The sequence below is a fragment of the Plasmodium gonderi genome (assembly GCF_002157705.1).
Source record: "Plasmodium gonderi DNA, contig: Chr07, whole genome shotgun sequence".
In the NCBI taxonomy this organism is placed as follows: Eukaryota; Apicomplexa; class Aconoidasida; order Haemosporida; family Plasmodiidae; genus Plasmodium; species Plasmodium gonderi.
In genome coordinates this window covers 695,143-723,135 of record NW_021628932.1, presented here as the reverse complement: position 1 = coordinate 723,135, position 27,993 = coordinate 695,143, and the positions used below count along the sequence as shown (strand labels likewise).

General features: G+C 30.8%; 6 protein-coding genes across 6 annotated transcripts; 3 read left to right on the top strand and 3 right to left on the bottom strand.

Moving 5' to 3' along the window:
* Positions 1-1,163: 1,163 nt before the first annotated feature.
* PGO_071450 (methyltransferase) lies at positions 1,164-1,928 on the top strand (the record flags this gene model as incomplete). Its single annotated transcript, XM_028687018.1, has 1 exon — positions 1,164-1,928. One exon carries the CDS (start codon positions 1,164-1,166, stop codon positions 1,926-1,928), a length of 765 nt encoding a protein of 254 aa, XP_028542819.1.
* A 1,831-nt stretch (positions 1,929-3,759) lies between these two features.
* On the top strand, positions 3,760-6,179 carry PGO_071440 (ubiquitin fusion degradation protein 1; the record flags this gene model as incomplete). Its single annotated transcript, XM_028687017.1, has 9 exons — positions 3,760-3,808; positions 4,072-4,214; positions 4,392-4,497; positions 4,728-4,795; positions 4,922-5,051; positions 5,256-5,349; positions 5,514-5,616; positions 5,845-5,956; positions 6,097-6,179. The coding sequence occupies 9 exons, from the start codon at positions 3,760-3,762 to the stop codon at positions 6,177-6,179; spliced, it is 888 nt and encodes a 295-aa protein (XP_028542818.1).
* A 1,384-nt stretch (positions 6,180-7,563) lies between these two features.
* On the bottom strand, positions 7,564-14,148 carry PGO_071430 (conserved Plasmodium protein, unknown function; the record flags this gene model as incomplete). Its single annotated transcript, XM_028687016.1, has 1 exon — positions 7,564-14,148. The coding sequence occupies one exon, from the start codon at positions 14,146-14,148 to the stop codon at positions 7,564-7,566; it is 6,585 nt and encodes a 2,194-aa protein (XP_028542817.1).
* Positions 14,149-16,201: 2,053 nt separating this feature from the next.
* PGO_071420 (hypothetical protein, conserved) lies at positions 16,202-18,224 on the top strand (the record flags this gene model as incomplete). The annotated part of the gene is made up of 7 exons (XM_028687015.1): positions 16,202-16,300; positions 16,505-16,615; positions 16,858-16,953; positions 17,150-17,346; positions 17,520-17,609; positions 17,762-17,889; positions 18,085-18,224. The coding sequence occupies 7 exons, from the start codon at positions 16,202-16,204 to the stop codon at positions 18,222-18,224; spliced, it is 861 nt and encodes a 286-aa protein (XP_028542816.1).
* A 1,061-nt stretch (positions 18,225-19,285) lies between these two features.
* On the bottom strand, positions 19,286-23,656 carry PGO_071410 (hypothetical protein, conserved; the record flags this gene model as incomplete). Its single annotated transcript, XM_028687014.1, has 2 exons — positions 19,286-22,828; positions 23,498-23,656. The coding sequence occupies 2 exons, from the start codon at positions 23,654-23,656 to the stop codon at positions 19,286-19,288; spliced, it is 3,702 nt and encodes a 1,233-aa protein (XP_028542815.1).
* A 1,327-nt stretch (positions 23,657-24,983) lies between these two features.
* PGO_071400 (thioredoxin 3) lies at positions 24,984-26,578 on the bottom strand (the record flags this gene model as incomplete). The annotated part of the gene is made up of 5 exons (XM_028687013.1): positions 24,984-25,052; positions 25,326-25,469; positions 25,781-25,921; positions 26,109-26,161; positions 26,449-26,578. 5 exons carry the CDS (start codon positions 26,576-26,578, stop codon positions 24,984-24,986), a joined length of 537 nt encoding a protein of 178 aa, XP_028542814.1.
* Between the last annotated feature and the right edge of the window lie 1,415 nt (positions 26,579-27,993).

Genomic DNA, 27,993 nt, shown 5'->3' with positions numbered 1-27,993 from the left:
GATACATGCTTATTTTTATTTCATTTATATATATGCATATATTTTTTTCACTATTGGAATTTCCTAAATCTGCACATAGTTTATCGAATACCCACCATTAAAACAAATACCAATTTAGGTCCATCTATTATACAACAATTTTGAACCATTGAATAATGAAGAAATAAAGAAATAAAAAAAACGGAACAGGGCCAAGTCAGCCCGTAGGACTTAGCACATGGCCATAATGAGGTGGTTTCTCTTAGTGACTTGGAGAAAGGAACTTTTTTATTTTTATTTGCTTCAATTTTATACTCACCAAATTTTGTCACAAGAACGGGACAATGTATATATATTTGGAAGTGCAAAAGTTCCAACACGTGAGAGATATTATGGGTGCTTGCTCATCACAAAGGACAATATAAGAATCAGGAACCAAGATCGATTTTAAGTGCATCGATAAAAGATTTTAAAATTTTAACTTGCATGCAATGCTTTTATAGACATACATTTTTACCATATGTCCCTGTGCATTTAAATTTACAGCTGATTTAATAGGAGCAAATCATAAAAAAATAAAAAAAAAAAAAGAACCATGTAAAAAAAAAGCAACTCCAGAAAATGTTCAAATTTATGGAAAAATTATTTCAACAGTAAAAATAAATATAAAAACTGAAAAATGTACAATAAAACAAATTAAAATAGTCTTTTATTGTGACAAGAAAAAAGTGATTTTTAACGCCCTTGTGTTTTTTCATAGGTTAAGCCTTCACTGCAAACCGTGGAAAAAAATAATAAATAAATAAATAATGTATAATTGAATAAAAAAAAGTAGAAAACAAAATAGTTGACCAAGTTGAAGTGACAAAAAAAAAAAAAAAAAAAAAAAATACTGGCACGAATAAGAATGTTAACAACTCCAGAAGGCATACAATTATGGAAAAATTAGAAGGCTAAAGTTTCTCTAATTGTATATATATATATATATATATATATATACATATTATTACAAAAAGGTACGAAGCAGTGAGTAACACAAAAGGAAAGCATGCCACTAAGTTCTGCACGCGTAGATCGACAAAAGAGGAAACCAAAAAAAAGTAAGAAAGGTGGGGTAAGGGAAATTACAAATCTGCAAAATTTTTCATATGAAGATTTGATAAAGTACGTCTCACATTAAGTAAATGGCACCATCCAATTTGCACAAACTAAGTTACTGGGAAGAAGTATATCAAGGAGAAAAGGAAAATTACGACGAATCAAACATCGTACCGGAAGAATGGTTTGAAGAAAATTGTGACAAAATAATAAATTGGGTGAATAACCATTTTAAAGAAGAAGAAAAAAAGAACGTGTCAATACTTGACATAGGATGTGGAAATGGATTATTCCTACACAAACTGCATCAACGGGGCTTCAAAAAATTATGTGGGTTTGATTTTTCTGAGAATGCTATTGAACTAGCTAAAAAGTTTCTTTCCGAAGGAGATAATAATAGGAACATTAGTAGTTGCATTAATAACAACAGCAATCATAGCAACAACCATAGCAATGGCTATAGCATTAATGGTAGCAATAGATACAATAATGATGAGACACATATCCAAGTGTTAGATATATACAACATTGAAAAAGAAATTAATGACAAATCAAAATTGAAAAAAAAATATGATCTGTTAAATGATAAAGGCACATTTGATATATTTTTTATGAATAATAAACCGTATGAATACTTTAAACACGTTTCTTTTTTTTTTCAAGTTAATACTCTTTTTTGCTTAACCTCGTGTAATGCATGCAAGGAAGAATTATTAAATATTGTTAAAAAATTTAATGAGACGAATACAAAATTTGAGTTGTCTTTATATGATGAAATTTGTTATAAAACAATAACCTTTGGAGGCATAACTGGACAGATTATTACTACATTAATTTTTTTATGCTCTTAATTTTATATCAAAAATGGGGAATTTTTTCTCTTCTCCCATATGTTCTTAGATCCTCCATCTTTTTGTGTTAGATCTTCTATCAAATATAGAAGTGTCAACGAGGGGAGGGGGGGGGGGAAATGGACAAGTGCCATATAAATTTGTTTGAATATATACACAAACAAACACAGGCACGCACAGAGATAGTACACATACATATACACTCGCTATGGGTATAGAGACTTATATATAGTTCATTGAATTTTTTGAAGTAAGAACTCCTAAGCTTGGTTTAAATATGCTTACGAGAGTTACACCCCTTACGCATGTCGACACTCAAATTTTCATCATTCTGTTCCTTTGAATTTATGCGGTACCACATAGGGGAAAATCTCTGATCCCTTTATAAGCAAAGGTTGACTAAATGAAATGCACAGAAAAAAAAAAAAAAAAAAAAAAAAAAAAAAACACAAGTTCTTAAAATAGTATTTTACAAAGACGATGGTGATGCAAAGAGGATTCATAGAAGTGCTTCATCAACTTCTTATATGTCAATGTATGTTTTCTGCTTCATGTGGAGAATAAAAAGCACAGAGATTCAAAAAAAAATAAGGCAAAATTATCACATCTCATATATCAAGTTCTGTGAATAAAGCAATGGTTACACATATACATATGTTTTCACTTTTATCCTTCCCCTTTATTATGCTTCATGCTTTACCTGCAGTTTTATTTTTACTTTATGTTTATCCACATGAAAACAAATCTACAATTGTGCGAATAAAAGTTGTGCGTTCTTTGGATGAGTAAAAACGTATGCTTCTCTGCTGATATTTTTTTGCTTTACATTGCTTCTTTTTTTTTTCAATATTGAAAAATTATTCGAAAAAGAACGTTTCTATTCTTTTAATCTGAGTCAATTGAGGGTCCCAAAATATGATATAGTCCTGTTAGAAGTAGAAATAAAAGAGACAATTCGCTTCTTTTAATTTTTTTTTTTTTTTTTTTTTTTTTTTTTGCTTCATGTGAGATAAATGGTTATTCAACTAATCATCATAGTGTAAAGCGATGAGATTAAAATCGATGTGGATATTAATATCGAAGTAGAATTGTAGTTGCACACAAGCGAAAATGTTTTGGTTATACGTGTTTGTGGAAAAGGGAAAAAAAGTGCATACTGCACATGCATGTTTGGATATATATATATATATATATATATATATATATATATCCATACTTTCCTGTTAACTAATTGAGATAATGCTCTAGCGAGTTTGTGTAACCATGTGGAGACTTCCACTTGGGATAATTTTTTTTCATTCTTGTTATTGTCGCTTTGATATTATTTTGCTGTTCTAACCTTATGGTTCTATTATTTGCCGCCCTTTCTTTTTTTTTTTTTTTTTACCTCCACTTAAGCACATGTGAAAGAACACATTATGGAAATGAAAACATATTGTTGTGGTCATTTCAATAAACATATATGCACGCAAAACATGTTTTTGCTTTAGCACATGTATTGAATAGCCTAATAGTTATCTCTCAAGAATGAGTTCAGGTGGGAAACTTTATGAATGTCAACATGAATTTTTATGAGGATGAGAGAAATAAGGGCATCCCAGAGAGGAAAAAAAAAAAAAAAATAAAATAAAAAAACAAGCAAGCTAGAAGAAGGCGAAGAAGAAAATAAATAAAATAAAATAAAGGGAAGGAAAGCGAACAAAGTGTAAAAAAACAAAAGAAAAAAAAAACGTTGGGAAAGGCTGGGTGGAGTAGATCAAGGTGGAAATGAGGAGGTATGCAAAATACACATCTCTCTTTTAAAATTACCCTTATTCAGATATTTGCTAAGATGATCAAAATAATTTTATGCATCCTATTATCATTGACATTTGTTCCAAGTATGATTAAAAAAAAAAAAAAAAAAAAGGAAAGGAAAACTAAAAATGAGCAACTATAATGGTGCAAACAAAATAATGAAACAAATGGGACAGCGTAAGATTAATACAAACCTCTTGGTACCTACAACGATATGTCTGTCGACACATTAGTTGTGACAAAATCGACTAGTCATCCCATAAGTATATTAATTAATGAATTAACATACACTGTCTTTTTTTTTTTTTTTTTTTTTTTTTTTTGGTTCTCTCATCCCTCGTTGTAGCTATTTTCATTTATTCGAAATACACCAATGAAAAGAAGAACGCTCTCCCATTAATAAAGAGGCATATACGTGGAATCAAACCACACTTTAACATTTTAACAAAAATGAAGAATTACACAGTTAAGGCTATATACAAGACAAAGGTTAGTTCCCCATATGACATCAACTAATGAATCAGTTACTTATTAACGTTCTTATTCCTCATGCGAAATGTTCCACTCGTATATATATATATATATATATATATGTATATCCATATGCGCACTACCGAGAAAAGAAAAAAGAACTCCCATTATCATTATCACCTACCCATTTTGTAGCTACTGACATACGTAAATGATATAAATAATTTAAACTTAAAGAATGACAAAAAAGAATTTTATTTAATCGCCCTACCACTCAGTGACAAATTCAACCCGTTTGTCGGTAGGTCCCAAGATCTTCCTTAAAGAGTGTACCCTTTTTTAGCTACATCTCATATGTGTGTTCCATAAGGATGTTTCATGCCTATGTTCCATATGCATGTTTAGTTGTTATATTGAGAAAGACACAAACATACCCACCTACATGCAGTGATTTAAGGGGGAATTTTTTTATTATTTTTTTTTTTTTTTTATTGATTTTATTTTCCTCACACAATACTTGAAACTATGCAGGCACATTCTGTCACAATAATATTCAATACAGTGATAAAGCTTCCCTCCCAGTGTTCATATACGACATTGTAAGTGGATACCAGGGTGAATTCATACACATGCTGCTGAACTTTTGGTGCGTTACACGGTACTACTTCTCCATCAATGTATTATATATAGCGTTTCACCCATGAATCTTTCTTCATTCGAGGCAGCTCCTGAATAAGCACATTGAAGTGCCGTGGAATTTTGTAATTGAAAAAGTGGACATAAAGAAAACTCACTTTTATAAAAATGTATGCATGTCAGATGCGAATAAGTTCTATTCCTATCAAAACATTAACAGTAAGTTTTCTTGTCGAACAATTGAGAGTACTTTTTAATCAAAACATGTTTATATTTTAGCTTTTGCTTTAGTTTTATTTTTTGTCACGAAGGGTCAGCCTTAGTGATAGCTATTAAACCAACACATCTGCATAAAGAACTCATTTCAATGTGAGAACTTCCAAGGCATTAATTTTATTGTTGCATATTTTCTTTTATTCACAGAATTGGATAGAGTATTCATTAACGTACTAGACTTCAAGTCCAAAAAAAATTTCATCTTTTTACCCACGTGGATTATGAAATCCCTGCAACTTGAGTATAAAAAATAGAGAAGAAAAAATAAGAGAAGACAAAAAAAAAAAAAAATAAATAATCATATCAGAAATTGTTATTCCCTCGAAAAATTCCCCACTTTTTTTATTCATTTTTTTTTCTCATTTTCCATCTCTCTCCTCCACTTTTTTTTTATTACCCATACAGTTGTTTCGATGTCGTTAGACTTCGATTTGTTAAATTGGAAACAGCAACAAGTGTTATTTTGCAGCCCCACCATAAGAAGTTTTTCGAATTAAGTGACCCAAAGGTTTGGAAAAATGAATAAAATAAAAACAAAGGAAAAAGCATGAAGGGGAGAAAGGTGGAGAGGGGTGGCATTATGTTGTACTTGATTATAAGAAAAAGTTTTAATCCCTGTCGCGTGCTAGTCCATATAGTGTGTTCTGTATCGCAATATATTTCACCACGTCATCGTGGTATCATTTCACAATTTCATCATTTCACAACTTCATCACTTCACAACCACCCGAAATAGAAAATACTAGAGGAGAAGCTGAGGTATTATTCTTGCCTTACAAAAAATGGCACAATATGCATAAACCACGACAACATCGATTACTACTTTGACGTTGTGATGATCGATTCGGGTAAGAATTTGAATGATGCATCTAATATGAACAGGTGCTCATGTATGTTCATGCGGGAACGAGACTAAACTCCAAATCAACTTCGAAGTCAACCATACAAATGATAACCATTCTCCATCACACCTACACACCATGTACAGGAAAAAAAAAAGATGTCGAAGTAGCTTCCATTCAAGATGCAGACGTCATTTTCGATTTTGTAAAGGAAAAATATGACAAGTGAAAGAAATATTTTAAAAAAAACCAGAATTGTGATACAAGCTGATTTGAAGCTGATTTGAAGCTGATTTGAAGCTGATTTGAAGCTGATTTGAAGCTGATTTGAAGCTGATTTGAAGCTGATTTGAAGCTGATTTGAAGCTGATTTGAAGCTGATTTGAAGCTGATTTGAAACTGATTTGAAGCTGATTTGAAGCTGATTTGAAACTGATTTGAAACTGATTTGAAACTGATTTGAAGCTGATTTGAAGCTGATTTGAAACTGATTTTTTTTTTTTAATCTTTCGTCATTTGGCTATCTGTAGAATGTGCCTCACAGCATATTACTTATGTGTTTGTTTGAGCATAATAATGTACAAGTGAAATATCCTAATTTATTATTTTTTTTTTTTTTTTTTTTACTATTTTATTACTACTTTATTATTATTGTTTTTATTATATTTCTTTTTTAACACCCAAATTTTCCTAGTTTATACATGCATAAAAATCTGTGAAACTTTTTTGTTCACACACGCGTGAAATTAATTTAAAAAAAATAAAATAAAGAAATGAATAAGAAAAAAGAATAAAAAACGTAAACGCAAAAGGTAAACGTGAACGAAAGAATAAAATCAAAAATAGCCATTCAGTTTTGAAATGCCACTTACATATTATAGAAAGAAAGTGTTACATACAGAAAAAAAAATAAATAAAATAACAAAATAGCAATTAGCAAAATGAAGAAGCAACAAAGAAACAGACCAATAAAAGCAACGAAATAATGCTGATTAAAAAAAAAAAAAAATATATTTACATAAATATATTTAAGGAAAAATATTCAAGTCAATGAACCTTTAAGCAAAAAGAGAATAATTAACACACGGGTAAAAAGCATGTCAGGGAAATAAATTTCTCGTATGATAGACAGTAGACACGAAGGATAGAATTGGGCACATTAGGAAAAGATTCTTTAGAATCAGAGGAGAAAGATATCTCATCGGTGCTCATGTGCATCAAAAATTAAATGCTATAATATAGGGACGAATAAAACGGCATGAAAATGAATTTTCGTGATGCAATAAAAGAGTAAGTGAAAAAAAGGCACAGAAAACGCGGGAAAACATCGAAATGGAAACAAAAAAAAAAAAAAAAAAAAAAAAAAAATTCAAAAGAGAAAAATGAGGAAAAATAAGATTGAGAGGATAGAGAAATTAAGAAGGTAACGAAAGACATGACTGAATTCCCCAATGATGCCTCCCTCATTCTGCTAAATGGTAGAGGATAAGTTTTTTTTTTTTTTTTTTTTTTTTTTTTTTTTTTTTTTTTTTCGATGCGTCGATGAAAAGAGCACATCTCAAACATAAAGATAAAAAGACAATTTGGACAAACCAACCACGTGTGGTATAAGACTAGTGACACACGAGGCAAACAAATTTCCGATCCCTAAGGCATTTCAAATGATACATATGATTACAAAAAAAAAAGGCAAGAATGTTATTATTTCTGTTTTTTTTTCTCTTACCCAATGATGCATATGCATGACGATAAATATTATGCTGACATAAACTACAAAAGGAAGAAAAATTCGAAACATATGATTTATCATGAATCTGATCATAAAAATAATAATTTGGTGGTATTTCTCTTTGAATATGTAGAGGTAGTAATTCTCCCATGCTTCCCAACCTCTCCTCTTCCTCCTCTTTCTTTTCTGCTGATGTATTATCATTCATGTATGGCATTAACAGATCCAACTGTTTCCAAGTTTCATCATTACTACTTTCATTCAAAAAATAGTAATCATTTATATCTAGAAAATATAAATGATTATTTTTTGTTTCTTTTTTTATTAATCCATTATATATTGCATAACCTTTTTTTTTAATTTCATTCAAATAATTGAAAGTGTTCGTTTTGCATCCTATCAATATTTTGTTATAGTTATCGCAAAGTTCATTTGCGTAAAATAATTCCTGCAGGAGGTTCACGAGAGTTACATAATGCATTTCGTCACTTAAATTATCAATTAGATACTTTTTTATAGCCATTTTTTTATGCTTATTTAATGATGAATCCCCACTCCACGCGGAAAGAACCTCCTCCATCCGCTTCTTACTATTGCTCCTACTGCTGCCTTTGCTGCTATTACTCTGAAATTTCTGTATGCTTTTTTTATTCTTGTTCTTACGAAATAGTTTATCTTTTTTCCTATTCTTTGTATTTCCATCGTCATACAAATTGTACATAATTTCCCTATTCAAATTATCAAAATGGGCATTTCTTCTCTTCACATAGGATTCGATAATGCTATAATTCCCTCGACTTTTCGATTCTCCCTCTAACTGAATTCTGTTTTTTCTTTTTGCAAAAGTTGAATTGTCGTCTGGATGACCATATCCATAAGGCTCACTTCTCAAATCAACACAACTATTATCATCCTCATTCGAACGGTTCCCATTTTGTAAATGCGTTTCATCTTTACCCTCTTTCTTTTCTGCTCTCTTAAAAGTAAGCAATTTTTTCACTTCAGTTACATTATGCCCTTTTTTACTTTTGGCATCCAAGTTATCATCCGATTTGTTAACTTTGCGAGAGAGAACGTTGCCCAGTTCATCTCTCTCACCAACACAGTTAATATCGTTAGCATCGTTAACATCAATCAAATCTTTCTCCTCCTTAACATCATTCAAACTGTTCTCCTCCTTATCATCATTCAAATTTTTCTCCTTGTTAACACCATCAACACCAGTATCATCGATTACACAATTTGCAAATGGCGTTGAATTGAATATATAATCATTACCACCCATTGATAAGAAAAATTTTCTCCACTTTTTCCGATTTGTTGTCATGTCAGCTAAGGAATGAATGTCGATAAACATTTTATCTAATAATCCTCCTTCTTTATCTATATGGCTTAAAAAAGTAGCATAATTTGAAGACGTCAAATTATGCTTTACCTTTTTCATTACATCATCATCAATTGACACATTATGAAATTTCATAATGTAAAATATTTCAGCGTAATTACTTAATTTTGTGTATATTTTTAATGCCTTACTTATGTACCCAAATTTTAGGTACAAAAATGCTTTAACGTTCAGAAAAAAATTCACACGTTTCTTACAATTTTTTGAGCAATATTTTACAAAATTAAACAATTCAATCAATTTTTCCCTCTCAATTTTCTCGTTCAGTAGATGCCTATACAGTAACATAACTCTTTTGTTTTCAAAATGATTAACTTTCGATTTGGTGTAATTAGGCACACTGCTTTGAGATTTTTTCTCCTCCCCTTGTTCATTATTTTGGTATTCATCACTCTTTGGTTCTTCCTTTATTTCATTTCCCTGCACTGTGTCATCCCCGTTCTTTATCACATCAGTGTTTTGGGTGGCAACCGGCACGTGTGCAACTTCGATCGGGCCTGCTTTTGTCTCCGTTTCCACATCCGCAGCTTTTCCCACTTCTGCAGCTTCTTCCACTTCTGCAGCTTCTTCCACTTCTGCAACTTCTTCCACTTCTGCAACTTCTTCCACTTCTGCAACTTCTTCCACTTCTACAGCTTCTTCCACTTCTGCATTGTGGAGATGATTAAAGAAGGATATAAAAAAAAGGACGCGCTTGAAACTTATGTACTTATAATACTTGGATAGAAAATTTAGTAATAGTAGAGGCTCAAATATAAACATGAGGAATAGAAACAAATGTGCGTATCGAGTCATATATTTTTTATCTTTTATATGCTTCAAATATGTGTACAGGAAGAATGGCTTTTTTTTTAATTTTTTTATCACATCATTTGGATCGAAGAAATATTCATGGTTGCCTTTTTCCTTTACTTTAACGATAAGTAACAATTTAGCAGTTTTAATTTTACTTAGTCGAAATAATTTTATAACAAAATTTTCTATTATTTTTTTAAGCACTTGCCAACTACATTTATTTAAATATGAAAACACTTTTTTATTTTTCATCTCAATTAACATTTTTATAATCTCCATTTTTTTTACGTTGTCAAATTCCTTTTCAAACACACTCCAATGGTGTGGTGAATATTTTTTAACGAACTCTTCATAATTTAGAGGGGTATTACTATGATATTCTCCTTTGCTAGAAAAGTAATCATTCGTCAGATTTTTTAACGTTAGTGTGTTATTAGTATAGATACTACACGATTTCTTCTTCTTTTGATTTTTTCTTATTTTTCTGTTTCTTCCTTTTTTTCCTTTCTTTTTTTTCAACTCTTGTTCTTCTGTGTATCCCTCCTCACCTTCCACTACAATTTTGTTATTTGGATTGTTCCACATGGTCCGTTCTCCTGTGTTTTTTACATATGTCATGGTCGTTGCTTCTGCATTTTTCCCTATCGTAGCTTCTACATGTGTGCCTTCCTTGACTTCTATATGTACCATACCCTCGTCGTCGTCGTCCTCCTCCTCCTCCTCTATGTTCCCATCACTCTTTTTTTCTTCAGTTGGAAATTTCATAGTTAAACAAATTTTCTTTTTTTCATCATTATAATTGATCCCCTCATTATATCCATTATTATGCTGCAGAAGCAGAGACTGGTGTGGCAACTTCTCGCAGCCAGTATTAAGTTCGTTGGTCTTACGTTTGCACCTGGGATTACTACTCTTTTCGTGGTGAGCAAAATTATTTGTTCTTATTACGCATGTGTTTTTCTCCTTACAAATATCGTTACAAATATATATTTTTTTAATTTTTTTTGTGCATTCTTTGTTATTTTCTTCTTGTGAATAACACGCAGTTAGCGGATTCTTCACTTGTTTATCTTTCTTCCTACCTTCAGTTATTTCTATATCATGATTTGTTCCTTCACTACTACTATCACTACTTCTGCTACTGCTTCGCAAATCTGGCTGGCTTTTTCTTTTTTCTTTTTCTCTTTTTTTTTTTTTTTTTTTTCCTTCCTCCCTATTCTTAGGTAATACTGCCGAGAATATCACAAGAGGAATTTTAAATTTGAAAATTATCTTATTGAATTTTTTTTTTAAAAGTATTTTTTTTTTTTTTTTTTTTTTTTTTTTTTTTTTTTTAAGTTTTTTTTTTTTTTTTTTTTTTTTTTTATCATTTTTTTTCAGGATTTCACAAAAGTAGCAGTTGCGTCTGCTGTGATCAGAGCAATTATTTTTGAAGTGGCCTCCACCAATGTCACAAACATCGCCACTACTTACTGTGGTAATGATTCTTCCATTTGTGTTTCTTTCGTTTCTTCCTCTAGAGAAGGAGAAGCAACTACTACAAATTTCTTTCCTCAAAGTAGATAAAGTGTCGTCCTTCAGGTAGTGTGCGATATGCTTAATTAACATGCAAGCATTTAAATGAGAGTCGGGTGAAATTTCGTAAATCTTTTGAAATTCGCAAATATCAGTGAATAACAAAAAAACCAAAAATTTGTTAAATAGTTTTTTCGTTATAAAAAAGGAAAAAAAAAAATTTTCTTCTTTTTGCAAACGGAGAAGAATTTTTTTTTTTTTTTTTTTTTTTTTTTTTCTCTTTTCTTCTATCTTGTCAAGGTGTTTTTTTGCTCTTTTCATAACGCTATTTTTTTTCCTCCTCGTAGTCGCATGATGAAGAATATATATAATACTTTTAACTTTTTTTTTTCTTCTTTTATGCAACATTATGAACCTTTTTTTATCACCTCTTGCGTGTAAGGAATAATTTCTTTTTTTTTGACATTTTCTTTCTTCTTTTAATTTTCTATAAAAAAGTGAAAGAATGTAAATTTTTCTGTAAAGGAAAAATGCTTTAATGATGTTGTAGATAACCTTTTTTTTGTTACAGAAGTGGTTACACATCATGATAAATATTTCAGCTGCAATGAAATATTTTTTGTGTTCTAAAAAGGCGTATATAAAAAATAATACAATTTCAGTTAACTCTTTTCTGCAACTTCTTTCTTTTCTTAATTCATTGATTAAGAGAAATATATTTTTTCCATTTTTATTATTCTTTTCGATAAGCTCAAAAACGAACTCCATAATTCTTTTCGATCGAAATTGAAAAAAGCTGTTGTTTCCATATATGTACAAGCTGGACTGTTTTTCATTATTTCCTTTTCTCTTCATCAAATTGCAACCTATTTTCTTCTTAAACTTTATGTATTGGAATATGTTCCTTGGGTATGCTTCAGTTCGATCAATCATTCCGTGGGAATTCTCCAAGTATCTGCAAGCATCCTCGTTATAGTCCACGTTCATATTATTTGTTCCTCCCATTTTTGTGTCACCATCACAACAAGTTGTAAAGGTTAATAATGTCCCTTGTCCTTTGCAAATTGTTTCCTTTTTTTCATCTGACCTTAATGCATATTCAAGATAAAGATACTTTCTACACATTAAATAATTGTCACTTGTTAATATGAGATGTTCCACAAGGGTGCGTGGTCTTGCTTTCACATCACTCACCTCCAATGTGTAACCCGAGGACGTAATTACAGACATGCAAAATTTGCTATCACATAATAAATCCTGATGGTAATCATAATATGGACTTATGCTGAGTATATAATTATCTACATCAAAATTACTCAAAACGTTTATTTTCTCAATTCCGTTTGTTTTTTCAATTTTTATAATTTTAATATTTTTTCCGAAAGCAATAATGAAGAACCCTTTTTGTAAATTGCATATATGAGCGGAATTAAACCAGCAGTTTGTATTTTGTTCATTTGACAAATTTCCCAGTTTATCATTATAATATTCTTTCTTTTCCTTGTCATTATCGACGAATGGAAAATCAATATTAACATCGGTTTCATTATTTAAACAGTGTGTATTCCCAAATTGTCTTTTTTCGTTCATTGGGAAAGTTGTGAAATTAGTCAATTGTGTGAAATTTGCCAATTGTGTGAAATTTGCCAATTGTGTGAAATTCGCTAAATTCGTTTGAGTACCGATGGCCGGGTCAGTTAAAAGCATATTCGCAATTTTCGTTTTGTCAAAAAAATTGGTTATGAAAATGGACGAACTTGTGCATACAAAAATGTAAACGTTGTACCAGTATAAATTTAAAATGTTTTCCTCTTTAAACAAAACAGTGTTGTTTATATGAAATTCATAAATATATAAAATAGACACAATTTTACTCGATGTCAAGGTGCAAATGTTATTACTGTGGTAATTGTCAAAGTAGGGATTAATTATGCAACAATTTAAGTTTTTTACATTATAGCTAGTAATGTTATTATAGAGAAAAGCCTGTGTAATTTTTTTCTCTTTTTTCGTTAAATTTGCATACTTTTCATCGTTTAAATATATAGGTTCTTTATCTTTATCAAAATATTTGGTCCTTTTATCATCTCTTCCATTAGGTGCACTTGTACATTCCATGTTTTCGTCATTCTTATTGCTTTTTTTGCTTAATTTAAAATTTATACCTTTCAGCATGCTTGTCCCATTTAAATGTACGAAATAAAGATGATCACAGTTGTCAGAAAAACAAAGAGCATTTTCCTTTTCGCTAACTGACATATTTTTTATACCCGAATCAGTTATCTGTCTGTTCAGAATATTGTTGTAGTTTTTGTCAAATATACTTACAATTCCACCTGAACAACCTATTAGAAAAATGCCTTCAAAAATATATAGACTTGTGATGTAGCAATTGTCAAATGTGTGATTTGAACATTTGCAGCAGTAGTGGTTGTTATTTCTTTCTTCTTTACTCATTTTCTGATCATCCAGTATTATGTTTGGGTCACCATCTGATGTAGTTCTCGCGTTGTAATTACCACTTTTATTAGACCCTGTACTTTTGCAATAGCTGTTCACTAACATTTCCTTCAAATTTATGTATACGCAATAATTTTCCATTTTTCTCTGATCGTTACATTTTTGCAATTTTCTCATATTCAAACACCTGTGAATGTATTTCGTTCGCTTCCTTTTTCTATAACTTTGTATATCCATATCTTTAAAGTTTTTTTCTGTACATATGGAGAATAAGGAATTTGGTACTTTCGTCATTTTGTTAAGCTAACTTGAGTTTTCCTGAATTTCATATTTTTTTTTTTTCCTAAATATTATGATATTTTCTTAATTCATTTTTGAACATTTTTCTATTCTTCGCATTATATAAATGTTTTTTTTTTTTTTTTTTTTTTTCATTAACTATTCATACATTTTTACCTTATTTTACATTTTACTTATTTCCTTTTTAGCAGAAAAAAAAAAAAAAAAAAAAAAAAAAAAAAACTTATATGTGCTTTATTTTATTTTTTTTTTTTCACTTCCATATTCCATTCAAAATGTACATTCAAGTTTGTTCTTATCCAGCTCTTATTCCTTATTTTAGTGGAAAGTTCAATAGGCTCCTTTATTACCATATTGATAGAAAGCTCAAAATAAGTTGTTATAAGAGTACAAAAAAATTGTTTTTAATTTTATTTTTTTCACACAGTAAAGAGTTTACGATGGATGAAATGACTTACTTATTTTTTTTTTTATTTCATTCTAATATAAATTTACAACTGTGAAAACCATTTTAATAGAACATATTTTTATTTTACTTATCTGTGTTACACATTAGGAGACCAACATGTTTATAAATATTCGTTATGCAATTCCCCGAATCACTAATCATTACACATTTTAACATTGAAATGTATGCATACAAATAACCGTGTTCTCAATTTGTCATATACATGTTGCGTGGAAAAATGTATACTACTTTTTTTTTTTTGTTTTTCTTTTGTCTACATAATTTTTCTTGTGCAACTTTTTAGCATTTTTTTTTTTTTCTTAGAACTTTCCCGAATTGTGTGTATTTAAGTGCGTCCAATTTTGTTATTAACTGGTCAAGGAAAAAAGTTTTATAATACAATTTGTAATTTCTTTTTTTCTTTTTTTTTATTTACACAATGTAAAAATTATGATATGTTCAGGTTAATATTTCTTATTCAGTCGTTATTTCACTATATGGCTAACTCTTCTGATGTATTTTCTCCCCTTATCAATTTTTTTTTTTTTTTTCCATTTATCTTGTGTTAAATATTGCATGGGTATATATCTACTGTTGTTGCAAAAAGGGAAACTCTGTAAGAAATATATATTACGAGAGTGTCCATTAATATGAAGATTAAATAAAATTTCTACAATGAAAAATTTTCATATTAGCCGTTGTACGTATTTTTATTTGTCACTAAATGAACCCGTTGCATTCGTTGGTTCATTGTTCGTGCGGAAAACCTCAGAAAGGTAGAAGCAAAAAAAAAAAAAAATATAGCATATTTTTTTTTTGTTTTTTTTTTTTAAGACATTTTAAAAAAAATTAAAAAGAATTTTTTTCTGACTTTTTTACTATTCACTACTAAAGTGAAGTTGCACAGCAGAAGTAAAATTAACAAAAATGCGTGCATGCATCACCTTATTCAAATGCACTTTAGTTCATATTTGACATGCGTACAGCGCAAAGAAAAAACATGAAGAATATAAAAATGAACGACAAAAATGGAAAATCAAAATAAATTTCGCCATCGTTGCATAAAAATTCACAAACATTATAAGTTTGTTCTTTTTTAGACAAGATAATTTTGCATATCTGAGATGTGAAAAAAAGGAAAAATAATAAAATGCATGAAAAAGGCACACACAAAAAAACACACAGTTGTTTACCATTTACAACTGATAATACCAAAATATTTCAAGTGAAAAAAAAAGTTATTTTGCGCATTTACATTTTCCAAATTCCTCTTTTTTTTTTTTTTTTTTTTTTGTTTTTCATTCAAAATTGGGTGACAACTTTGCAGCTAAAATGTTTATCACTGAAATATTTTTAATTTACAATTTGAAATCTTTTTTTTCGTATATAGAGGAACAGAAAACGTTGCGTCTTCTTCATGAACAAATGGGTTTCACACAAGTTTTAAAATAATAGCTAGTTGTTTGTCTTTCTTTATTGCTGCCTCAGTGGGAGTACTCGTTCATAGGAATGCGTTAATATGCACATGTTTGTGAATGCTCTCATATGCTTACGAATACCTGAGCACGTATATACATGTACAAATAAATCAGACATAATATGGACCCATACAAATTTAACAGCTGGATTCGAATTTTAATATCCTTATGTTCTAGTGGTGCGTATCTTTTGATTTCCTTGATGTTACCCCTATTTGTGGTACGAATCCTTCCATTCACAGTGATGAAGAGGTGTTTATTTTGTTTAAATTAATTTTGTTCACAACTGAAATATAACTGAACTGATTTCAAATCAACATGTTGTTGTGGCACATGTACATGTTTATACACACGAGAGTTTGCAACATAACATATTTTTGAAATGCATAAAGAGTGTGTGCTTTTCTATACTTTCCCTTTTAAGGCAATACCGGAATTTGAAACAAGATATGGGATATTTTTCGTTGCACCTTACAATGATAACAAGTACATAACATGGTACAAATTTGAAACTCATGTTTGTAACAAAGAAAAGGTAAGAGGGGAAGAAAAGGCAAATTACGTTTAATGAAAAAGAGGAAAAAAAAAAAAAAAAAAAAAAATTACGCATACTCGAAGATGTCCCATAAATCATCCTATTTCTACATGAACATATGAATGTCTCACATATGAACATACATTTGTTTTGACAATTTTCAAAACGTGTAATATGTTTGTTTCATTTTCTACGACATAACACATTTGATACGATTTGTCATGTACTACCTCATTTTTCAGAATTACGAAGAAACATCTAAGACAAAAAATTATGAAAAGAATATGAGGCACATTTTATGCAACTCCATAAACTTCCTTAAGTATTATTTATTAATTGTAATAATTCATTCAACCGAGTGTTATGATCTGAACCCTCTTCCACAACATCAGTTTTGTCTCTTTTCCCTATCACACATTTGTATATATATATATACACGTGCGTATGTGGCACGATTATGCTCATACAGTCATACACATATATTCACGGGTATATAAACTCATATCACCACTACCCTCATACACACACCATTAGGTATTCATAGTTGTAGCTATAAACCTAATTATAGTTAAAGGGATGTTAATATATGCACACTTCCGAAAACATCCTGAAACGTTTGCACTTAAGCACGTGCGATTTTGCAATAAGCTGATTATCCTGGTGGTGTGTCTTACAATTACCAATTTGGTTCTCTTTGGTGCGCCGTTCTTTTTCTTCAATACGCAGAAGGAGTAATAATCAAAAAGAAGCGAGATGGAGACAAATAGAGAGAGACAGATAGAATTATGTTGAAATATGTCGAAATGCTTCGAAAAGAGAGAAATAAACAGACAACTTTACGGAATATCATGGAAATATAAACATAAACGGATTTTTTTTTTTTTTTTTTTTTTTTTCACTACAGATTTGGAAAAACACACTATTTACACGGTGGCTTTTACATATTGCTGGCCGATTTTCTGTCTCACTTTTTGATCATTATTTTTATAAAAAGGTAAAGTAGAAGATATGACCCCTAGTGGAAAAGGGAAAAAGGAAAAAAAAAAAAAAAAAAAAGTCAGAATGCAGAATCGTATGAAGATGAGAATAATGCACTAATAGATGCATTCATCCTGTTTATCATTTCCTCTCCTTTTCAATTTACAGAGATAAAACAATTTTAAAATCAGTTTGTGAATTGGAACTTTTGCCCTGGGAAAGAAAGCAGAAGCTACCCGTCCATAACGCGGACTATAATGACACATTGATTAGTCCAAGCGAACTAACAAATTATCGTAAAAAAAAAAAAAAAAAAAAGAACAAAAATGAGAACAAAAAAGAGAAAGGAAAAGAAGTTTATGCTCTACGTATACCTCTACATAAATACACTATACAGTAGTGCCTCATCTGTACATACTATTAACATGAAAAAAACTTTTTAATTCTCCCCCTCCCCCCCCTCTTTTTTTTACCAATCCATTCTGTAACAGTTCATGCAATATTTCAAGTAGATGACATAAAAGAGGATCAACTGAAAAGTTTTTTTGGAACGGATAACTACGAACAAATTTATTACATTATTATGAACAATGTGAAAGCTCAGAAGCAGTTGGTGAGTCATTATCGATAATATATTTTCCCCTGATGCTTTGCAAATCGTGTTTATGTGTGTATTCATCACGTAGGCGTAAAGGTGTAAAAACGTGGTAATAAGAGAAAGGGGGAATTCAGAGGAGGGCATCCCTTCGACATATGGGGGTACATTTGTCAGATAAATCTCCTATATTTTCTATATTTTTCAAATCAAAATCGAATGAAAATATAATTTGAAAGCGCAATTTGAACGTGCATTATGAACCCTTAATCTGAACGTGTATTATGAACCTCTAATATGAATGTGTATTGTGAACCTCTAATATGAACGTGCAATCCTTTTATTTTTGTTAGAGCACGCCTTATTAGAGAACGCAGAGTGATGACTTCATCACATCGCAGCTAATTCCACACTCGTTAAACTACATATAAGGGGATGAATCCTCAACGGGTAGACGCACGAGTCGACAGACATGCATTCTGTCCCCCCTCCCCCTAACCTCCACGTACACGTTCACTTAAGTACAACCCTAGCACTGTTACTCATTTCAAAACACCTGATGAGGCATGAACGGGATGTGAACAATTATGTGGAGTAGCATATGAGGATGCTTGCCAACTTTCCCTCTAAGAATAGTTTAATTTAAAAAAAAAAAAAAAAAAAAAGCAAATTGCTTCTGTTTTGCTACATTTTAGATTTTTTTTTTTTTTTTTTTTTTATTCATTTTTAAAAATTTTGTAAAAAAAAAATAATAAACGTTTTTTATACGAATAGGAAAAAGGGAAAAAATCATAAAAAAAAAAATTTTGCGAACTAAAATTGGCAAGAAATAAAGAAAAAGAAAAAAATTTCTACTACATGTGGCATTCAAGTGAAACTACAGACTAGGGCCTTCCCTATAGTTCATATGGCCTTGTTGATATGGCCTTGTTGATATGGCCTTGTTGATATGGCCTTGTTGGTATGGCCTTGTTGATATGGACTTGTTGATATGGCCTTGTTGATATGGCCTTGTTGATATGGCCTTGTTGGTATGGCCTTGTTGGTATGGCCTTGTTTGTATTGCTCTTTAAGTACTTCCTTCAGCACATGGGCAACTATACCGACCTTTTGTGCATCTTCGAAAAGTCAATACATAAATATTTAACGATTCTGCTGCCACCCTGCAGGAATGGAATGTTTTCATTTTGATAAGACAGAAATGTTTTATTTGGTGTGTTAATTTTTATGTGGTAAATATTTTTGTCCCTATAAGAGGCTATATCGTCAATGTACAATTTTGAGTGTTCCAAATTTACATAGGGAAGTTTGTACATAGTCAATAAGTTATCGATATTTATGGAATTCGTTTCTGACTGCTTTAGCAAATCGGATAGGAATATGGGTTGTTTAAAATAGAATGATATAAAACTTTTTTTTTTCCATTTTTTCAAAATGTAGTTTGTGTATTCGTTAAAGTAGTGATTTTTCATCTTATCATTTGTGTAAATATATATTGGTTTCTGTGTGCTTTTAACATTTTTAACACATTTTATATATATATTACTATAGTAGAAGTTTTTGTTTTCTTCCTGTTCTTTGGTATCCTTATCCTTACATTGGTTCAATTGGTCTTCATCTTTCAACTCTGTTTTATATTCTTTGGATTTATTTTTTTGAGAACAAATATTTTTTGGACTATCTGAGTTTGATGCTGATGGTCCTTCTTGTGCCTCAATTAACCCTTGTGCTCCATTCATGTTTTCCTTCTCTTTATCTATCTCATGTACATAAATTGGATTTTCTCCTTGTGCGTTGTAAAAGTAGGTTTCCATAAAAATATTTTCAGAATATGGTATACTGTTTTTATCTTTAAATATTAATTTTTTTTTATATTCTTCAAAAAAATTTACATCTGCATATTTTTTTTTTTTTATTTTGTCATTATAGAATTGTTCATTCATTGATATATACTTTTTCTCTTTATTCATATTTTCATTGCTTACCAAAACCATGATATTATTTATTTTGTCAAAAATTATGTTATTATACACGTGCAAAATTTCTCTCTCATTATAAACCATTTTATGGCCACTTAAGGTGTAATTGTCTATAATTATATTGTGATTCATATTTTCGTACTTGTAAAAATGTTTTGCTAGTCGATCTACATAATTGTAAATGTTAAAAATGTTATTACTTCTTGCTAAACTCCCTAAGATATAGTAATAATCATCGTACATGTTATAGTTACATATATACAAACATTTTTCCTTCTCCCACTTTTTAATAATTTCGACATCCGTAGGTTCTAGTTTGTTGAAAATTCGTCTAATATAGGACATTGGATGAGTGTTATTCATATTATCTTCATTTTCTGTCCCATTTTTTGCCCCATTTTTTGCCCCATTTTCTGCTCCATTTTCTGCCCCATTTTCTGCCTCATTTTCTGCCCCATTTTCTGCCCCATTTTCTGCCCCATTTTTTGCCCCATTTTCTTCTCCATTTTCTACCCCATTTTCTACCCCATTTTCTACCCCATTTTCTGCCCCATTTTCTACCCCATTTTCTGTCCCATTTCTTACCTGATTGTCCACTCTCTCACTGGTGCCCTTTCGAGGAAAGCCACTTCCGCTAAACAATGAGCTGCCTCTTTTTATTTTAATCGTTTTATTTGGAATGATAATGTCTGACTGACTTGGGTGTGCATTTTTTTTTTCATTATGTTGGAAATACTTCAACGAATTTTTGTAGTGATATATTTTTGGAAGAATAATCAAAGGGGTTTCATTATATTTCTGTTTTATAATTTCCTTTAATATTTCTATTTGTAAAAAACTAAATCGTCCATTTTCTACATTCTGCTTGTTATATCCAATGTTCGCCCCGTCTAAGAGGCATGTGTAGGATCCCTTTTCGAAAAGCTTGCTTATGTTTCCTGTATCTGGGACGAATTTTTCGCCTCCATTCGATCGATCCACCTTATTTTTATTTCTTTCTCTATCTTCATTGGCAGTTCCCGCTGCATCTTTTTCTTGGGCATCATTCGTGTCCCTCTTAATCTTGCTAAGGGTAGAACTTCCAACAGTTACAACATTTCCATTGCTGACATGCTCACCTCGGCTATCTCTCACCGCTGACTCAGTTAATCGGGTTTGCTCTACTGACCTATCTATCTCAGTTGATTCCCCACTGTGAGATGAAGTGATCGCTTGGTCATTCTCTACCCCCTCAGGTGATCCATTCAATATTGAAAAAAAATGCTTAATTTTAAAAATTTCCTTACTGTTGAAAAGGTGTGTAATGAGGATGACATTCACAATTACTATGATTGTATGCTTAAGGGAGAGAAAATAGGTGTTAATGTTTTCATCGCAATTTTTACAGTTATATGTATATTTTATATTTTCTGTTAACTTTATAAACGGAAGTTTTTTGATAATTTTATTCACTTGATAGTAGATATTTCTCTTTTCTTCATTGTCCATAGTTTCTTCGTACTTTTTTATGTTGATATTCATCGACTCGTAGTTCATTTTGTACACTTCCAGTATGCACCTCAGCTGTTCCGTCAAGACATCGTTCAGCAGTTTGTTTCTTTTTTCGCCATCCTCCAGCGGTTCCTCTGTCCCTTTGCTCGTTCCTCCACTTGCACCACCACTTGTATCTCCGCTTGTATCTCCGCTTGCATCTCCACTTGCCCCTCCATTTGACCCTCCATTTGCGGTCTTTTTTACTTGCCCTGGCCTCAATTCATCTGCATAACTGTGTACATGCTCATGTGAAGGTCCTCCTTCTAAAGACCTTTTCGAGGGCAGTAAGGATTCCCTAAGAGGTTGTGGTGTTAAATGTCGTTGGTTTTTCTTCATCAAATGCTGTATATTTTCATATACATAATGAATAAGTTTCAAAATGTAAAGTAATTTAATTTTTATTTTGTTTTCATTCATATGCTTAAAAATGTCAATCAGAAGATAGTTATTTAGTATGTACTTCTTATCTTCTTCATCAAGTTCTGGGATGTTATATTTTTCCAGATGATTGACATGTTTTTCGAAATTACTATAGTCAATGTTCTTTATCAAATTACATCTTTTATTGTTTATATGCATATAGTCATCTACTCCTTGTTCCATTTTGTTTACAAGCCCCTTTTTGTTACTCCTTATATTTGGTCCCGATTCATACGCGTATCCACACTTTCCTATGCTGTTAATATTTTTAGACGTACCCTTCTCTATATCTCCTTCCTCACTAAAGGGCAAGTCCAACACATGCACAAGAATATATTTGTAAAATCTTTCCCTTATTGTAATGTTCCGTTCAATCATTTTATTTATCGTGAGTAAATATTCATATATGTAATTATTCGTAATATAATAGTTACAAATTGCTAAATATGAATTTTCCAGCATCTCTATTTTATGATTTTTCATCTTCTCAATAATCCTTACCATACTGTTAAGATCATTGTATTTACTACATAAATTTAAAACATTTCCACATATGGTACTCATATTTCTAGACAATTTATTATCTTTAGCATATGATTCAAAGAGTTCATCTAAATTTGATAATGACTTTTGCATATTCTGTTCTTTTATGCTGTTTCCAATTTCCACCAAAATCTTCCTGTTATCTTGCAACGTCGATTTATTTCCCTGATAAAAGATGGATATGTGATAATACAGATAGTGTGACGAATGTTATTACTTTGTCTTATACAAGATGAAACTGATGGGGATACCTCATATGTGTATTCATTTTTAAACACAAATATATGGACCCACATTTGACCATGCATATATGTTTATGTATATGTGCATGTGTATGTGTATGTGTATGTATATGTGTATGTGTATGTGTATGTGTATGTGCATGTATTTTTTTTTTTTTTTTTTTTTTTTCCTCTCGTGAGAACACATTTATTATGTGCATCCTCCTTCCCCCCTGAAGATTTTCTAGGAGGTAGGTGTAACTCTCAGATGAGTCCCCTTTTGACAAATCGGGATCACAACGAGGGCAGAAAAAGGAATAAAGCCAGCAAAGAAGCAAGATAGAATTTTAACTAACAAACAATCTGACAAACACGAACGTAGCCCATTTTGACGAATCAGAATACGTGCGCGGAATAAAAAACCCCAACCCTTATGGAGATAGTTTTTCTACACATTCTTGATTTGTTTAACACTATGCATTTGCTAGGCAGCCACCCATTAATCGATTTGCTACACCGTTTAGATGTCCCTTCCACTCCTCACTCTCATACTCTCTCCTCTCCCCTTCCATCGTGACATTTTGATTATCACTCGTTAAGTCTAAAAAAGTACATTGTGATTTTTTCCAGAGATGGCATTTAAGGCGAATGGTTTCTTGTTTATAGCAAAGGAGAAAATAATACGAAATAAGTACTTATCATACAATATAAGTAAGAAAAATACTAACGTAAACTTTTTTTGTATTCCATGTTTTTTACTGTTCAAAAGCATTTTATTTTTTTTATCCCATCCATACTCGTCATTCTCTTTGAGTGCAGTTATATTATGTCAATTATGTGGAAATATGGGAATAAGGGCATGAAGAAAATGTGAAAATGTGAAAATATTCAACAAAAAAAAAAAAAAATGAACGAGCAATTACTATATTAGAAAAATGAAAAAAAAAAATAAAAATAAATAATACTTTAAATGAAAAGGCTTTCTCATTAACACCACAAATAAGAGGGTTTAACTTTCACTTATGAATTTTCAACATGCTAATCGTTTTGTAGTTTCACGTTGCGTTTTAATAATGTAGATTCTGCACAAAAATGATTTTTTTTTTTTTTTTTTTTTTTTTTTTTCAAATTTTACAAAAATTACCCATTGTGCACATTTGATTAAAAAACAGTTATGTTCATTTTGCATTTAACTATTTTGAATAAAGGAAGACGAGAGTCGTACACGTTGACAACATATATGAAATATAAATGGGTGCGCTACTCTCTATAAAAAAGTCTGGGGAATAATGGACTCTCGAATTTGTTGCTACCCGTAATAATTTAGCAACAATAACACGGTTTTCAAAAAATAAAAATATAATATCTCTATAGAGATAATACTCAATTAGGAATGCAAAATAGAGATACGAATAAGAAAACATATTTAACGGCAATATTCCCCCACCCCACCCCCTTACTTTTTTTTCTGTTCCATTTTTATCACAGCACAACAAAGTGCTATGTATGAATAGTGTTTTACATATGGATGTGTGCATGTATGGATGAACTAAGAGTATATATAGTATGTGCCAAAAAATAATTACAAAAATTTTTCTCAGGGGTGGACGAGAAAAAGGGGCATAATCATCAAACAAAAAAAAAAAAAAAAAAAAAAAAAAAGTGATAAAAAAAAGGTGCACATGCAAGTCATGATTTATGGGTATGTGTAGGATATACATGTACATACTTAATTATGTAGGTATGAATGAAATTATGCATGTATTATTCATCTATGTGTACATTATTCAACTGTACATATATTCATTCATGTGTTTATTTACGCGGGGGAGACGAGTGTTCTTCCCATGTTCGAATACACCAGTGAGTAGTCCTATTTATGATGCACATTTCTGTCACACCTCCTTAAGGAAAAAATCGTAATGCAGCAAAGAATGAAATACACCCCACATATTTTGTGGAGTATGAATGGGATACAAAAATATATATATACATCACTGAATACAGATTAATATATATTTTTTTTTTTTTTTTTTTTGCAGAGTCATGTATGATAGTGAAAAGGTTGGTTGTTCGAATTTTTGATCTTCGATATAAATTTAACTTTCCTTTAGAACACTATATTTTTGGAAAGCCTTTTCTATGTCTGCTTGATTAGATCCTTCAATCTGCGGTTATCAAATATTGGGAAGAAGGAAAATGTGTAAAGACTTTAAATAATGGAGGAAAAGTAAAAATAAAAAAAATACATGATGAAAATGAGCTCTATGTGAAAGTGCCATACTCGCCACCATCCTCCTCTGCGTGCATAAAGGTTTAACCACACTCTTCCTTGTTTGCACAACTCATGAAATTTCTGCTTTTTCCAATAATGTGCAAAAATATATGTAAGCATGTGTGTACTTGTGCATGTACGCCTGAATGTACATATGCATATATACCCTTTCTGTCAAAACCCATTTATTTTTTATCTGGACGTAAAATAAAAGGGTCGGTAAGACTTTAATGTTGTGCTCATCCCTTAACGTTTCGTGAATGTCCACGTCCACATCAATAAGGGTCACTGCATAGGTGATGATTTGGTTCTGCGAGAGAGGAAATGGAAGGGTGGTGGTGGCGAAATTTTTAAGTTAAACTTGCCATTTGTGCAGGATACAAATACTGGGGCGAGCAGGAAGGACGGGAAAAAAGAAGAAAATATATAAGGTGTAACAATTCTCCCGCTCCAGCAACGGAAATGAGATTCCTGCGTGCGTTCTATGTTTTCTATACATATGCATTTGTGCATGTTCTATGTGTGCTATACATATGCATTTCCCAACAGTTGACCGCACAATATATCATTAGTGTCACAAGGGGGAGTGGTGAAAATATTCTTCTTTTTTTCCCCTCATACCTTAAAATATCGTCTAATTTTGTTACATGGTTTGCACCAAGTGGCTCCGAATTTCACAACTGCAGAGATGTTTTGGGTTGAGTTCAATACATCACTTAATTTTTTCCCATCCTCTAAATCGATATATGTGCCTTCAGAATACTTTAATAAAAAAAAAAAAAAAAAAAAGGTACATGTTTTTAATTAACACTTTTTCGTCTCATTAGAAGAGAACTAATGGGTGATATAACATTTTTTATGTGTCCATGTTGACAATTGAACACGTTCATTTGAATATTTTCTCTATTTTTCCATTTTGTCGTATCTCTTTTTATTTTTAATCCCTTACATCCTTGTTTTTCTGCCTGCATTTCAAAGCCTCTTCAATTTGTTTGCCCTTTTCTGCATTTGGTGAGGCATGGGGTATACACATGTATGAAGTGACACATCCGTGGTAAATTGTGATACGCAAGAAAAAAAAAAAAAAAAAGAAAAAAAAAAATTCATATCATAGTGCAACATAGCATAAACATACGATCACACAGGAGTGTTTTGCTCACGGAGGAATAGGGTTGAACTTGACAAATTACTGAAAAATGTGTAAAAACAGGAATGTAGAAAAAAAATGGGCACGCGGCCACATGAGTTAAATGAATGAACATGCATGATGCATCAAATATAATTATCACCTTGGCCACCCGTTAAAAATTCCGGTAGATACTTCTTAAAGTGTGCATAAAAGTAATTAAGGATAAACAAAATTATAGCCCCCACGTGTAGTAAAGAAAAACAAACAGAACCAATACAAATAAGCGCCATTGTTTTTATGTAGCTCTTGTGAATGTTCAACTATTGAAGAAATTTAAAAAAAAGGTTTTTATTTTATTTTATATTTTATTTTTTTTTTATTTATTTTTTTTTTTTTAAATTATTGGTATGTTTATGTAAAAACGCCTATTTGAGCACCAACATACATTCATTTGTTAGGCTTCTAGCCAGGGCACAAAAATCAATGATGTGCTTGGACCAAAAAAAAAAAAAAAAAAAAAAAACAGGGAGATTGTGTCCTAAAGACTTCTTCAATTGTTATCCTAATTTTGGTTTATTTAAAATTAGGTGAAAATAAATGAAATTTCATGAGATTAACTGGAAATAAATAATATTTCATGCAATTAAATTATAAAGAATGAAATATGCTGTAATTAAAAATAAATAAAAAATATTGAGATTATACCAAATTAAATGAAACAATTTTATTATTTTTTTTTTTTCTTTTTCCTTTTACTTTTTTATGTTGCTACTTGTGAAATTTTGCAAGCTTTTGGACATACCCTCAAAGGAGGATGTTATTTAAAAAAATGTTCGTGAGATTTATGCAAAGTGTTTATTTTATTTTTTTTATTTGCATGCATCAAATCATACTTTACAAGCTTAGCACACGTTTGGTTCACTATTTATTGAAAAATTTTGAACTACATCACCATTTATTGTTAAAAGGGATATTGTGTGTGCATATGGATATATGTATCACAGATTAATTGGGTTGCACATGGGGATGTAAATTCGTATAACACATTTTATTTTTTTACAGCTTCTCGAGATGCTGCAAAATGAGCAACAACTGTGATATCTTGGAGCACACCACGTGCAGTGATGGGGGAGGGAGTTAAAAAGGAATTAAATAAATTCATAGAAAGCTTAAAAAAAAAACGGAGCAAAAATGTGACCAAAGGCAGAAAAAAATGAAACGAAAAAAAAAGAAAAGAAAAAAGGCATATACATAAAAGTGCATGTAGGACATAAAAAAAAATCTGAAAATGTCAGGTGGGAAGTGTATAATTTTTTTTTTTTTTTTTATATTAATTTGTCTTTTTTCCAGTTTGGTAACTCTTTTTAAAAAGCGCGCAAATTAAAGATTTAAACTTGACCATAGATCAGTGCTACAAGGAATTAATAATTTTATACTGAAGTCACGAGAACCAAAAAAAAAAAAAAAAAAAGGGCATAAAAAATTAGGACAATTTGTTCATAGTTTTTTTAGAGCAACATATTTTTACCAAATTGTAGTGAAGCACACATGCAAATAAAGCTTAACGGAAAAGCAATCGTGCGTGTGTGTGGGGTGTCTGTCTGGGGATAACATTTCTCTCCGACATTCATTAGTACCTCTGTAATATGTTTCATTTCTCATGTTAAAATTTTCACCTTTCGAGTTCTTTTTCCTAAAAATGTCT